This window comes from Mustela erminea, chromosome 4 (genome assembly GCF_009829155.1).
Source record: "Mustela erminea isolate mMusErm1 chromosome 4, mMusErm1.Pri, whole genome shotgun sequence".
Taxonomy (NCBI): Eukaryota; Metazoa; Chordata; class Mammalia; order Carnivora; family Mustelidae; genus Mustela; species Mustela erminea.
The window spans coordinates 77448021-77462474 of record NC_045617.1 but is presented as its reverse complement, the minus strand read 5'-3'; the positions used below and the strand labels follow the sequence as shown (position 1 = coordinate 77462474).

General features: G+C 32.8%; 1 protein-coding gene across 2 annotated transcripts in view; it reads left to right on the top strand.

Moving 5' to 3' along the window:
- Window positions 1-12317, top strand: part of CLVS2 (clavesin 2) — an 83004-nt gene extending 70687 nt beyond the window's left edge. For both annotated transcript variants that reach the window (XM_032339657.1, XM_032339656.1), the window contains one exon: window positions 11831-12317. In XM_032339657.1, the coding sequence (XP_032195548.1) occupies window positions 11831-11849 (19 nt within the window). In that variant the 3' untranslated portion in view covers window positions 11850-12317. The remainder of the gene's footprint in view (window positions 1-11830) is intronic.
- The last annotated feature ends 2137 nt before the right edge of the window (window positions 12318-14454 follow it).

Below are 14454 nucleotides of genomic sequence, written 5' to 3'. Positions count from 1 at the left end.
TAAAAATGAACAATAACTATTTCTTTTTTTTTTTTTTTTTTTTTTTAAATATTTTATTTATTTTTCAGAGACAGAGGGAGAGAGCGCGAGCGAGCACAGGCAGACAGAGAGGCAGGCAGAGGCAGAGGGAGAAGCAGGCTCCCTGCCGAGCAAGGAGCCCGATGTGGGACTCGATCCCAGGACCCTGGGATCATGACCTGAGCCGAAGGCAGCTGCTTAACCAACTGAGCCACCCAGGCGTCCCAACAATAACTATTTCTTAAAGAAATTTTATTTAGCTATTTAGTTTAGAATATTTGAGATTTTTCTGACACTTCTATGTTTGGAGCTTAAAGGAGAAACAGAATCCATTCAATCAAAATGTCATTTTTTTAGTATTCTATAACTTTTAGACAAGATTTCAAGGGATAGTATGAATGAAGAAGTAAATCACCATTTAAGTTGCATATAGCAATGGGAATGACCAGTAAATATTTCACTCTTTGTGTGAAGAGTGGCATTAAAAAAATAAAATAAAGTTGTGGCATTAGACATAAATTCAAAATTATAAAAAAGCATTGATTTCAATAAATTCTATTAAAATACCCCATTTCAAAATATAAAATAAAGTTATTCAGCCTGACTTGAAAAAAACACTCAATAAATACACATTTGTATCTTCTGCGAGTTTCCCTCATTTAACCTATCTGTAGATGAAAAGTTATCTAACGAGGGAAAAGAGACTTTTTTTTTCAAAAGATTTTCTTTCTTTATTTGGCAGAGAGAGAGCGTGTGTACAAGCAGGGGGTGGGGCAGAGGAAGAGGGAGAAGCAGGCTCCCCACTGAGCAGGGAGCCCGTCTTCGGAACTTGATCCCAGGACCCTGGGATCATGACCTGTGCTGAAGGCAGTCATTTAACCAACTGAGCCACCCAGGTGCCCTAATGAGGGAAAAGAGACTTTTACCTAGAACACTCTTTGATACATTTTATGACTTTCTCTGGCTCGAAGCAGATGACTTCCCTGTAATCAGCTTTTGAAGTTATCAAGAATCATTATTGCCACCTCTTTGTGAAGCCATATCAGGAGAAGGCTATGTTTCTAGTAGCTACTGAAGAAGCATCTTGAGTGGGAGTAAACCTAAGACAACCAGAGCATGCATAAAAAGCCAGAGATAATGGAATTCACTCCTCACTAAAAAGTGCATTAAAGTGTATTGAAGTATACTAAAGTGTACATGCAGAACATGACTTCAAAATGTCAAGGGTTTCTGTTATCAAGAGTTAAATACTTGGGCAATAAAAAGAGTCTATGAGGACACGATGGTCAGGGATCTGATGTGTTTTCTGTCTTCACACAGCAATAACATCAGAAACCCTGTCTCTGAACATCACTTCTCTCTGAAAATGAAAATGACTTTGCTCTCTTCTTCCCCCTTTTTTTGGTAACTGGAATCATAAAATTATCGGACAGAAACCACAAACACTCTGTTGTCTTTTAAGAAAAAATGTGACATTATATACATATAAACATAATTCACTCAGTTGCATAGGATTGAATGCTTGCTTGTTGATTTATAAATTTTTATCTGGAGGTTTTTCAAAAATATGTAAGATTCTAGTGCTAGAAAATTATGAAAAATTTTTTGGATCTGCCATTCATGGAGAAGACCAGTAATAACTTTCCTTTGAAATCAGGTGTCTAAACATTTCTCTGTAGATGTCTAATGAACATCTCACATTTAACATTTGCAAAAAACCAAACTTCTCTTCTTTCATCCTGAACCTGCTTCTCCTTTAACCTTTCCATCTCCCTAAGTGTCAGCTCAACCTTCCAGGCTCCAGGGCTGAAAACTTTTCAATCATCCTCTTTCTCCTGTCTTTCTCTCTCTTTCAACCACATCTAAAATCAGCTAGCTCATACTGTGGTCTCTCCTACAAAATGTAATATCCACACTCTGACCACTTCTCTAACCATGAAATCATTACCTTGTTGCAAGACTTCAGCATTTTCCATCTAGAATATTTTAATAATCTGAAAACTAGTCTCTTTGCTTCTGCCCTTGGCCTCTAGAGTGGATTTGTAACACTTTAGCAAGAGTGAGCTCAGATCATTTCACTCTTCTGAAAGCCTGTAAGAATAAAAACCAATGTCCTTATAGTGGAGATTGAGGAGAATTGGTAGGGAAGTCTGTAAGCACCAGCAGAGCAAAATGGTGTATTTTCTGACTGAGTTGGGCTTTCACCTGTATCATGCAAAAGTAATTGTTAAATACTTTAATTTCTTGCTTTTAAAGTTCTACATAATACACCTTCTCACCCCTGACCTGGACTTTTCTTAGAGATTTCTGAAGACTATTTCTTCTACTCTATTCTCTTGCCAAATTGTCATCCTTGCTGTGCCAAGAGTTTGCTAATCATCCTTCCAGCTCAGAACCTTTGTACTTTTGTTCCTACTGCCTCTTTCCAACCTCCCCCATATCCAGATAGTGCATTCCCCCATGTCCTTCATCTTTGTTAAAATGTCACCTTCTTAGAGAGAATGCTCTAAATTTTCATACTTAAAATTACATGGCCCTATGGTTCTTCACACTTCCCTTTTCTACTCTTTCTTCCCCATAGCTTTTATCATCTTCTAATATTCCACATAGCATTTATTTTTGTTTATTTTACAATTTTTCTTAATAGAATATGAACACACAAGCAGGGATTTTTTCTGTCTTGTTTAGTGTTGCATTACTGGTGCCTTAATAGTGCCTGGAATTTAGTAGCAAATCCAAAAACATTCCATGAAGATCTTCATTAGTTTCAACATGTAATGTTATGTAGTAGCCAGTAGTATGCATTTAAGGAGAAGTGTTTTGTTTTTTGTTTTTGTTTTTGTTTTTTCTTAATAAGAAACATCTTTTTGTTATTCATCTTCAAAGGGAAAATTTTCCCCTCTGATGATGGTGGAAACATGAACCAAAAATTATGTTCCATTTTGCCTCAAGTCTGGTGTCCATCCGAGGGCCCAAGTTTTATATTAGTGTTTGAGCTTGGTCTTTGGAAGTTACTCTAAGATCATTGGACCTTTTATCTATAATATGCATGGCTTACCCTTACTTTTGGAGAGACTACAAGACAACGCAGATGAAAAGCTATTTTGAGCTCAAAATCATCGTAAATTTTTCTTTGTTGATTATCCTAGTTAGTTCCAATTTAAAATTTGCAAGAAGTTGAAAGACCATAATTCTTCCAATATTGGAAACCAGAGTAAGGAAAAATGCCAAGACAGTTACCTTAGGTGGAAAGAAGAAAGAAGGAGGTGGGGGAAAAATTATGATCACTCCTTCTCTGAATATAAGTGAAGCTTTTTGGTGTTTCTAAAATCTTCCCAGGATCTTAGAAATATATATTACTACCATTTAGTCTGGTTGGTTTAATAGTAGTCCTATCAGTTGAGTTGTATGTTTGATATCTTTGTATATTTTTTTACTTTGAAGGTTTATAGTTCTGATACCACATGACAGGAACTGCTCTTGTTGGCATATCCTGACTGGTTCTTCCCCTTCTCTGCATTTCAATAGTAGCTATTATTTTCTAAACCTTACAATCACATTATTATTCTTGACTATCCTCATAATTTTGTCCCCTACAATTTGGACTGACTTCATCATAATTTTAGTAACTAAATATCTTAGATTTTCATCCTTGGCAGTTTATTTTCTCATTCTTATCAAACCTACACTATTTCCTTCCCTTCACGACCCTGTGTGCCTTTCTCTACATTGTAATAATTCAAGCTCCCGGTTTTACCACCTCCAATCAGGTCTTCTATTAAGAAGACACTGAAAAGAAGTGTGGCATGGAAGTGAAATTGAAGAAGGAATTGTAACCTGAAGAATAAGAATAGATGTTTGAAAATGTTTTCAGAAGACAATCAATCTTTTAGTGGCTTTATAATGAGTATTCTGGAGCATATTGGTAATCAATGCAGATTATGTTTCTTGCCAATTACACAAATATATGCAGTCAGGGTTAATGTGTAATTTGGAAAAACTTCTATAGAGAAGAAACTAAATGGCCCATGCTTGGGAAAAGGTAGACTTTTCTTCGTTTCTTACTTTTTTATCTTTAGCCATCTGGACAGTCGAAGGCATTTGCCTCTGTGACACCCTTTTTTTCCAGTCTTCAAGAATGTGTGTAGCATCACTTCAGAAATAGAGTTCAAGTACACACACACAGTGCATGGAAGATACTGTAGTTTGTGTCATCTTCTACCAAATTTTGTTGTTTTTTTTAATGCATTATTTTTATGATTGAATCTTAGGAATATATTCATTGGTAAATTTTATTAATTCTATCCACCTTTAAATGGATTTAGAAATTTTACAAGTCCTCTATTATATTCTTAAAACCATGGTATTAACGTTTCACTGTATGGCAAGGTTATTTCATATCCCTCTTGATCTCTGAGGATGAATGGAATTCTGCTAAATGTTACTAAATGAAATTTTTGGATTCAGAAATGTGAATGTGCATATGTCCCTTTTGATCTTTTTATCATAAACTAAATTTCTGTAAATTTGGAAAATATATCATATTAAATAGCTATGAATAAATTTGTCATTAAAATATGGAGATATGACATTGGTGTTAGTATTTGGGAGTTTATAATGCTTTCAAACAGCTTTTAAATGTGTGTGGGCATATTGTAATGCTATTTTGATTTATTGTTGACTTGATCCAATGTATTTGATAAAACTGGTGTAACTCCAAATCACTATCAAGTCACACTTCTTGACTTCTAGAATGACAGAATGAACATACAAGCCAGTGTCAGTTACAAAGTTTACCCCTTGAAGCAATGGAGTGGATTGAATGATGATTTCAGTTTATTTCATTTAAACATTAACAAATATTATTTAGCACTTGTTCCACCCCAGATACTGTTCTAAATTCCAGGGATATGGCAGGAAAACAAAGCCCCTGTTCTGAAAGTCACATTCTAGGGAGAAGACATACAAACAGCAGATAAGCAGTTATGTACTGTCATGTGGTGTTTCCAATGTGATGAAAAGTTGCTTAGTTTAATTTTGTGATACTGCTGGCACTCTGTTTCCTCATCTATGAAATGGGGCAATGATTGTATCCACAGTGTGAGCTAATTTTTGATAACTGGCCCATTCCTTCTCATGGAAAAGTGCAATATCCTCTTCTCATATTTGTGCTGTTTGGGGGATGACGATTAGGGTTTTTTGGTTCCTTCCTTTCTGCTGGGGGTGGGGGTAGTTGCAGGGGCTGTTGACCCTCAGGGGTAATGCTGCTCACAATCTGCCTTTCAGGGTGATCCAGAGGTGCCGGCTTCTCTGCTATTTTGTCCCTTTTCAGGTAGATTCCTTACCACTCTGACTCATTAAAATTGAAAAGCAAACATTGATTTTCATCAGAAAAGAAGACAAAGAGGAACCAAAGATAAGCAAATTCTGACAGACTATATGATTTAATCTTTCCATTTAATCTGTTAGTTTCCTTTATCCACAGAGAACCACAAACCCATTGTTTTCCTGGACAGGTTTGGGTATATTCTATGTACCACAGTTAAAGGAAGCTCTGACCATTGTAGTTCCAGAGGTACTAACTTAGGTAGTATTAAAAGGGTTATTTCCTACTGGTATGTGAAGTTTAGTGAGAAGTTTTGCTTCTTAAAAAGCAAAGTCACATTATAAAATACCTAGAGAAACTCATCAGGGGAAAGCTTCAAAATATAGGTAGAGTAGAATATACCATGAATACTGATTATAATTCATCTAGGAGGAGCCATGAGTAAATAAAAGTTTCTCTTATGAAATATAGGGGAAAAAAATCCCAGCAAATGACTTCTATCTTAAAGAAATGTGGAGCTTCTCTATTTCTGTTCATATAGAAAAACATTAAAGGAATGTGTCTGTGTTAGGGCAGACTAGATGGCATGTTCATCGATACACAGAAAAACTGAGTTATTTCACATACTGACTTTTATAAAAAAATTTAAAAACATTAAGAAGTGACTCATTATGTTTATGAAGAAAAAACATATTTATTATGGCCATAATAAAACATTTTGATTCCAGAAGGAAGAAGGTATAGACACTCTTCAGATGGCCTACTTTTTGAAACTTGTTTATGAAGTCTCTATAAATTTATTTCCCTCATTGATTATATATTGAAGATTTTAGTTGATCTTAGAAAAAAACAGTGATTTTTACATAACTTATTTACTAAAAGGTAATTGAAAGGATTTTTCTAGAGCAAAGTATTTTAAACCTTATTTTGCCACAATTGCTCTTTTGTCATTTAATGGACATCATAAACATGTTTTAGCAAACTTTTCTCAAGAGTAGTAGAACAAACAGTATACTTAAAGACTTAAACAAAAAACTGTAAATATTTTAACTTGGAATAATTATGAGACTATTTATTAACTATAAATATATGTGATTAATGGAGACTGACATTATCATTAACACTTCAGTAAAAAAAAGTAAAAGAAATTTTATTATTATCCCTCAGGTATGGCCCTCTTACCTCAAACAAAAACTACCTCTGTTCTTACATTCCTTAAGAATAATAGATGCTACTACTGGAAGATTGTTTAGATATTAAATAATCCAAATTGCTTATTTTGTTAGTAAATAAATGGAGACCTATAAATAGTCTGTCTTGTTAGAAGTCATACAAAAAATTAAGGGTAGAAAAGGCTCAACCAGTCCAGTGATATTGTTATTGCTTTTAAGAACTTTCCCCTTATTCTCCTAACCCTTTTTCTATTTAACTCTCTTCTGCCTGCATATGAACGTATTTCATTTTCTCTATTTCTTGGGATCCTTCACCATTATTACATTAGATAAAATATATTCATTCAAAGAGGGCAACACTCAGGGACTTCAAATTAGATACAGACTATATATATCCACTATTCCCAAACTTTCAGAATCTTAGCAATCAATAGCTTCAGGATAAGCCCAGTTCTACAGGAAGATGAAACTTTATCAGTTTATCTCTAAATGAAATAGTCATTTAATAAAACCAACTATAGTGTTTAGAAGCATGTGTTCCTTGATATCAAAAAGAAAGTGGGATGTGGAGCATCTCAGCCCAGCTACTCCATTTAGCTCTTGACCATCTTCTCTACATTTGTCAGTGCATTAAGGCAAGTAGGACAGGATGTTACTTCCAAAATGGCTCCCAAACCACCATTCAGATATATGGGAGAGGTAGGGTTCAACAGAACCCAGTTCTGGTGTTTCCTCTACTCTATTTATTTATGTTGTGCAGTTCTCATAAGACCTACTATAGGAATTTTGTGGACTGGAGTATTTAGCAGATTGGATTTTCTGAAATCCTTAAAAAAAATGGAGAGATGTGTGGATCTTAGAAAATTGGCTAATCTAAGCATAAACATATTTAAGTCAGTTCACTAAAAGGGAGTAAAAGGGCTCAGCATCAGATTTTACTTGAGATTATTTCAGCATTGCTATTGTTGAGTTTGGAAAGGCTGACTTTGGAATTACTTGGCCGCTATTATTTAATGTGACTTTTTAACTGCTTTTTTTTTTTTAGCTTTTAAAACAATATGTAAAGGCATTGTATTAGGGGCACACTGAGAATATAAATGATACATAGAGTCATGCTCTCTTAAAGCATTTTAAAAAGATATACCTATGATACTATTGTATTCTAAGTTTTCTAGTTATCTAGTTTAGATATGATTGCTCTTTGGGAAAAGAAATTATGATTAAAAACAGTATAGTGTCATATATAATATTATATGAGTGTCATACATAATATTATACGTTATGATAAATTTCAAATATATTAAAAATTTTAAATTAAGAAAAAGGGAACCACAGAAGTATCAGTAGAAAGCAAGAAAGAATGCCTTGATGATCTTGGAATAAAGGCCTTTAAACTATGACTCAAATTTCAGAAAGTTAAAAAAAGGTTACATTTGATTCAATGAAAAAATGAAATTCAAATATTTTTGCATGGGAAAAAAATCATAAGCAAAGTCAAAAGGCAAATGAGAAACTGGGAAAATTTTCAACTTATATCACAGACATAGTCAGGCTTTCCAACATAGTAAGAGGTTTCTAGAAATTGATAAGAAAAGGAAAAACCCTATAGAAAAAAGGGCAGTTGATATGAACAGATGGTTTACAGAAAAGAAAATATAGTATCTTTAAAAATATGAGAAAACGCTATGCCATACTCAAAATGAGAGAAATAGAAATTCAAACTATGGAGTAGTCTGATAATATACTCTTTCTCAAGGAAGCTATGAAGAAATAACCTCTCCTCATATTCCTTTTAGAAAGGATGGTAGATAGATATTTGGCAATATCTATCAAAATTATAAATGGGAGTTACTCTGATCCAGCTACTCTTTTGGGAATTTCTCCTTCAGACATGCCCACATGGGAAATATTTCAGAAGATATATTCAAATATTTTCCCAAATATAAATATTTCCAAAGATATTTATAGAGTAATTGTTTGCAGGAGCAAAAATTTGGGAAGAAAAACTTAAAAATATATGATATATCCACAGAAAGGATACTATGCAGATTTGATATAATCTGTATAAATAAACAATAACTCTATACAAATCTAAAAGAAAACGAGAAAACACTTTATGTGCTGAAATAGATCTCTAAATATATTATTGAGAAAAATAGCCAGGACAGAATATTGTACAGAATATGTCATGGTTAATGTAAAAAAGTGGGTTGGAAAAAAAATACTCATATTTGCTTATATAGTAAGGAAATGCAGATGAACCTAAGGGATTAATAACATCTATTGTGTGTTGGGAGAGTTGGAAATTGCATGGATTAAGACAGGGCAAGAAAGAAATTTTCATTTTTCAGCTTTCTACATATTTTATTGTTGAATTTTGTGAATGTATTATTTATTGAAAAATCAAATAAAAAAACTTAAGAATTTTTTATTGTCTTAAAGCGTTTTGACATTATTGATGGTTGAAAAGTTTGTAGTATAGTATACGTACAGAATATCAGAAAGAGCACCCATGTGCCAAATACTTAGCTTAAGATAAAGACCATTACCAATAGTTTAAATCTTCCTTTAGGTCTGTACATGACACCCTCTGATTTCTGCTTAAAGGTAGCCATCTCAAATTATGTTGACTATTAACTTTACTTTCTCTGTAGTTTACCACTTAAGTGTGTATCTCTGAAAAACATCCTTTTGCAAATAGTTCCTGTTAGAGTAGTATGTGAATGTCTGGCAGAATTTAGTCAAAATGATTTGGATTTGGGACTGGTATTTTCCTCATGTAAATATTTAAACTCTTAATCCTATATCCTGAATGATTTGGTGACTATTGAAGTTTCCAGTTTATAGTTAAGTCAGTTTTAGTTACTCTATTCCTTTTTCTAGAAATTTGTTAATTTTCAATGACGTTTTCAAGTTGATTTGCATAGATTTATAATAATCTTCACTTTTTAACATACATACATAGTGTTTTTATTCATCTCCCCTTTCTACTCCTCAGATTATTCATATATGTCTCATTAACACTGTCATAAACATTCTTTATATAGCTTTTTGAGTTTATGTAGCTCAGTTGAAACTATTGTACCTCTGCTTCCTATTTCATTAATTTCACTATGTTCTTTTTTTTATTTCCCTGTCTTTTGTGTTAAATTTTGTGAATCTTGTCTTTTTAATATAAATTTCCTATTTGCATTTTAAACTATTGATCTTTCCTATTTTCTAATAAAAATTGTTAAAGCTATGGATTTTTCCTATAGGAAATTATTTTTTCCTCTCTCTTTTTTTTTTTCCAAATGTTATACATGTTTGCCTTTGATATTTAATCCTTGACCTCAGTGGAATTGATGTTTCCATGTAGAGAATGATGGAGATCAAATATTGTTTCCTCTATCAGGTGTCTAACAGTCTTATATAGTCCTGTTTTCATTCATTGTTCTGTGTTTCAAATGCTTGAGCCTTGTAAGTGTCCCCTTATTTATCTCCTATACATTCAGTAACTATTCAAACCAAAAAATAGGTTTTGGTGAAATAGGATTTGTAAAAGATCCCAGGTCAATGGTTTTCATCAATCTTTGAAAGATATTTTAATTTTTAAGTAATCTCTGTCATTAATCCTTGATATCCTTCCTTGGAGTCTCACATTGTCTTAGAGTTATCATCGGGGATTTCCCTTATTTTATTGCCAGTTTAGCATTATTTAAATAGTATTTTTTAATATAGCTTTTCTATTTGTTCTCTAGAGGGAGGGACTGCAAGAGTACTTACATACCAATAGTGCAAAGAGTCAAATTTTAAAATGATTGTTAATTTATGAACTTTGAACTCTAACAGAATAAGATCATTAGAATAAAAGCCTAATTTAGGTTTTTAAGAAATGTACATTGAAGGAAATTTGCTATTTCCTTTGTGATATGTTTTTTTTTAATCACTAACACTTTTGACATGTGCTTCAATGCAATGTGCTCCAATATTACAAATTAAAGAAAGAAAAGAAAATAATATGGGCATAGGAAGCTAAGTACCTACTAATTTGATAATAAATGTAATAATAAATAAATGAAATCAATAATAAATAAATAAAAGAGTCATCATTTGTGAACCAACATGAAAACGAAAGTTTCTGAAGTTACTCAGAACCCAAGTGACTTTCATTCCTAAATAATGCTCTACAATGATCTGGAGAAAAAAAGTTGAAAATAACCATATAGATTAGAACAACACATACATATTGAGAAATTGGGAACAAAGAAAAACAACCATGTAAGCCATACTACTCTAGAATAGTGGTTAGCACTGTGATCTCTCAGGTCAGACCCTCTGAGTTTAAGTTCTTTTTATTAGTTTACTAAGGCTGCCTTAACAAAATACCATAGATTGGGTACCTTAAACAACACATTTATTTTCTTGTCATTCTGGAGGCAGAAGTCCAAGATCAAGATGTTGGCCTCTTTTGTTTCTTTAAGAGGACTCTCTCCTTGACTTGCAGACGGTTGCCTTCTTGCTGCGTCCTCACATAGTCTCTGCTTTGTGCACACAAGCCTCTCCATGTCCCAATTTCCTCCTCTTATAAAACAGGAGTCAGACTGGATTAAAACTCACCCTAAGAACCTCATTGTTTACTTAATTACCACTTTAAAGGCACTATCTTCAAATGCAGTCACATTCTTTAGTACTGGGTATTAGGGTTTCAATATAAGAATTTGGGATGGGGGGGACATAATTCACACTATAATATCCTTGCTTATCATTCATCAGCTGTGCAACATCAGGATAATTTTTTAAATCTTTTTGTACTTATTAGGGTTGTTGTGACTATTAAAAATAAGAAACATACTAAACACTTAGGATAGTACCTGGTATATAAATAGCAAATGTTAATTATTAGTGTTAACAATGGAAACTTCCCATTTTTACATTTAGGTAAAACATTATAAAACATGAAGTGTTCTGAAGATGTCAGTTAAGTATACTGGGTCTCTAGTGTTCATGTATTCCATTTCCTGATTGATCTTTTGTTATGCTCTTTTATCCATTATTGAAACTATAATATCGAAGACTATAGTGATTACTAATGAATAGTCTATTCTACTATTTCCTTTAATTCTGTCAGTTTTTACTTCATGTATTTGAGCACTCTTAGGTACTTGAAGTTATATAATTTGCATGTCTTCTTGAGAGACTGACTCTTTTATTGTTGTAAACTGATCTTAATATAAAGAACATCTATAATAGGAAATCATAAACTCAGTGCCTCTTTTGATCCAAATACTTTTTTTTATCTTTTATATTTCTATATATGGTAACCCTTTTCCAGGCCTCCAGACCCCAGTTGAAGAAAGAGGAAACTACAACAGTGCTTTTGACCAATGTTTCCTGAGTTATAGACCAACCATCCTTACGTGTTCTTACCACTATCCATTGCCCTATCAATGGAGAATGCAACTTACCAAGGCGGAATGGGGAGTTGGGAAACAGCAACAATGTCATGAAACTGTACTAGAAATCAAAGAACCTCAAGGCCCTTCTGTTTGAGATGAGTATTATTAAGCAACATTGAAAATTCTGACAAAGTCTGCAAAAACAAATGAATGTTAAATTATCTTTTGTTAATGCATTCACTATCAATATTATTTTTGTTGATTCCATTTAGTTAACATACAGTGTAATATTAGTTTTGGGTGTACAATATAGTGATTCAGAACTCCATACATCCCCTGGTGCTCATCGCTAGTGCCCTCCTTAATACATCCCCCAACTCATCTCCCTTCTGGTAACCATCAGTTTGTTCTTTACAGTTAAGAGTCTATTTTTTCATGTATCTGTCTCATTCTTTTTTCCCTTTTGCTCATTTTATTTCTTAAATTCCGTATGTGAGTGAAATCATATGGTATTTCTTTCTCTAACTTATTTCAGTTAGCATAATACTAACTCCATCCATGTTATTGCAAATGGCTAGATTTCATTCTTTCTTAAGCCTAAGTAATATTCCATTGTGTATATATATCACTTCTTTTTTATCCATTCATCAGTTGATGGATAATGGGCAATTTCCCCAATTTGGCTATCATAGGTAATGCTACTATAAATATCAGGATGCATATATCCCTTTGAATTAGTATTTTTTTTTCCCCTTTGGGTAAATACCTAGTAGTGTGATTGTTGGATCGTAGTTCTATTTTAAACTTTTTGATGAACTTCCATACTGTTTTTCAGAGTGGCAGCTCTAGTTTGCATTCCTACCAGCAGTGCAAGAAGGTTCTCCTTTCTCCACACACTTGCCAACACCTGTTATTTCTTTTGTTGTTGATTTTAGCCACACTTAACAGGTGTGAGGTGATATCTCATTGTAGTTTTGATTTGCATTTCTCTGATGACAAGTGATATTGAACATGTTTTCATGTGTGTGTTGGCCATTTGTATGCCTTCTTTGGAAAAAAAAATGTCTATTCATGTTTTCTGCCCATTTTTAATTGGATTATTTGTTTTTTGGGTGTTGAGTTTTATGAGTTCTTTATGTATTTTGGATACTAATACTTTATCAGATATGTCATTTGCAAATATCCTCTCCCATTCTGTAGGTTGTCTTTTAGTTTTGTTGATTGTTTCCTTCACTGTGCAGAAGAAGCCTTTTGTTTTGATATAGGCCCAATAGTTTATTTTTGCTTTCAATATTATCAGTAACACAGATAATGCTATTGGACTAAAGAGACAGAATCGTATTACTTTACCTTAAGTATTATTTAATACATAGCTTATTCTACTTTTTAAAGATCCCTAATAAACACAGAAGAAGAGAACATATTATGTGTCAAGTAGATTTTTAGTTGAAATAAGGTATTTTTAACTCATGCTTCACTTTGATGAAAGTAAAGATTTTTTGTGAAGATGAGTTCAGAGTAGTAAGTGGAAGGAGCAGGATTCTAAAACATGGTTATCTAGTAATTAAGTTATTTCTACTATAATTTTCTGCTACTTAAAGATATCTTGAAATTATCAGAAATTAATCAGGGTACTCTGCTTTTTAAAGAGTTCTAATTAATAGAAATTTTGTAACATAATATATGTTATAATGTGCAGTTTATCAAGCATGTCATATCTAACATGTACTGTATATTATAAACAAGAAGATGAATTGTTTAATGGCTATTAAAATTGGTTTTTGTCATTTTATAGTAATAAAAAATGCATCTCTTATGTTTTATCCATTGTGGTTTTCACTAGTGATATATTTGCAAAATGTGTCAATAAAAAGAAGATCTAAGATATCAAGAAGATCTTATAAAACAATATCATCTATGTATATTGAAGTACTTCCCATGAAATGTAGTGCCTGATGATGTGAAAGTTCAGGAGGACAAATGTCGCTATTTCTGTGTTAAAGAAAAAAAAAAGAAAAGAAAAATATAGTTGAAAATAAGAACGGACATTCTCAAAAAAATTCACATTGGAAACATATATTATCTAAAGCTACTTGGAAATGAGCATCGGAAGTGGCTTCCAAAGTTCCTGACAACTGAGAAAAAATTTAGCATGTATTACATGTGTTTAAAGATTTATTTTTAATCAAAAGAATTTATAAAAGAAGAAAAATGTGAGAAACTTACTTTCTGATGACTTACTCTTCGTGAACAAGTGCATCTGCTTAAGATACATTATGATCTCCACTGAGTAGAAAATGGGCTTTTGCTCTCTTCCTTCACAGGACAACTTTGTTCAATGAATATGAGAAGCACTTAGCTTACTCTTAACATTTTTTAACTTTGGAAAATCTGTTATATTGACTCTATTAGTCTGATCCTACCATATTAATTCTTAAAATGACATAGACAAAAGAAAAGATGTTGAACAGATTTCTGGGAATACTAACAATTGAAACAGACCTTTATTTTGTTAATTATATTAACCATATGGCATCTACTAGTCTTCCAAGAGCAAACA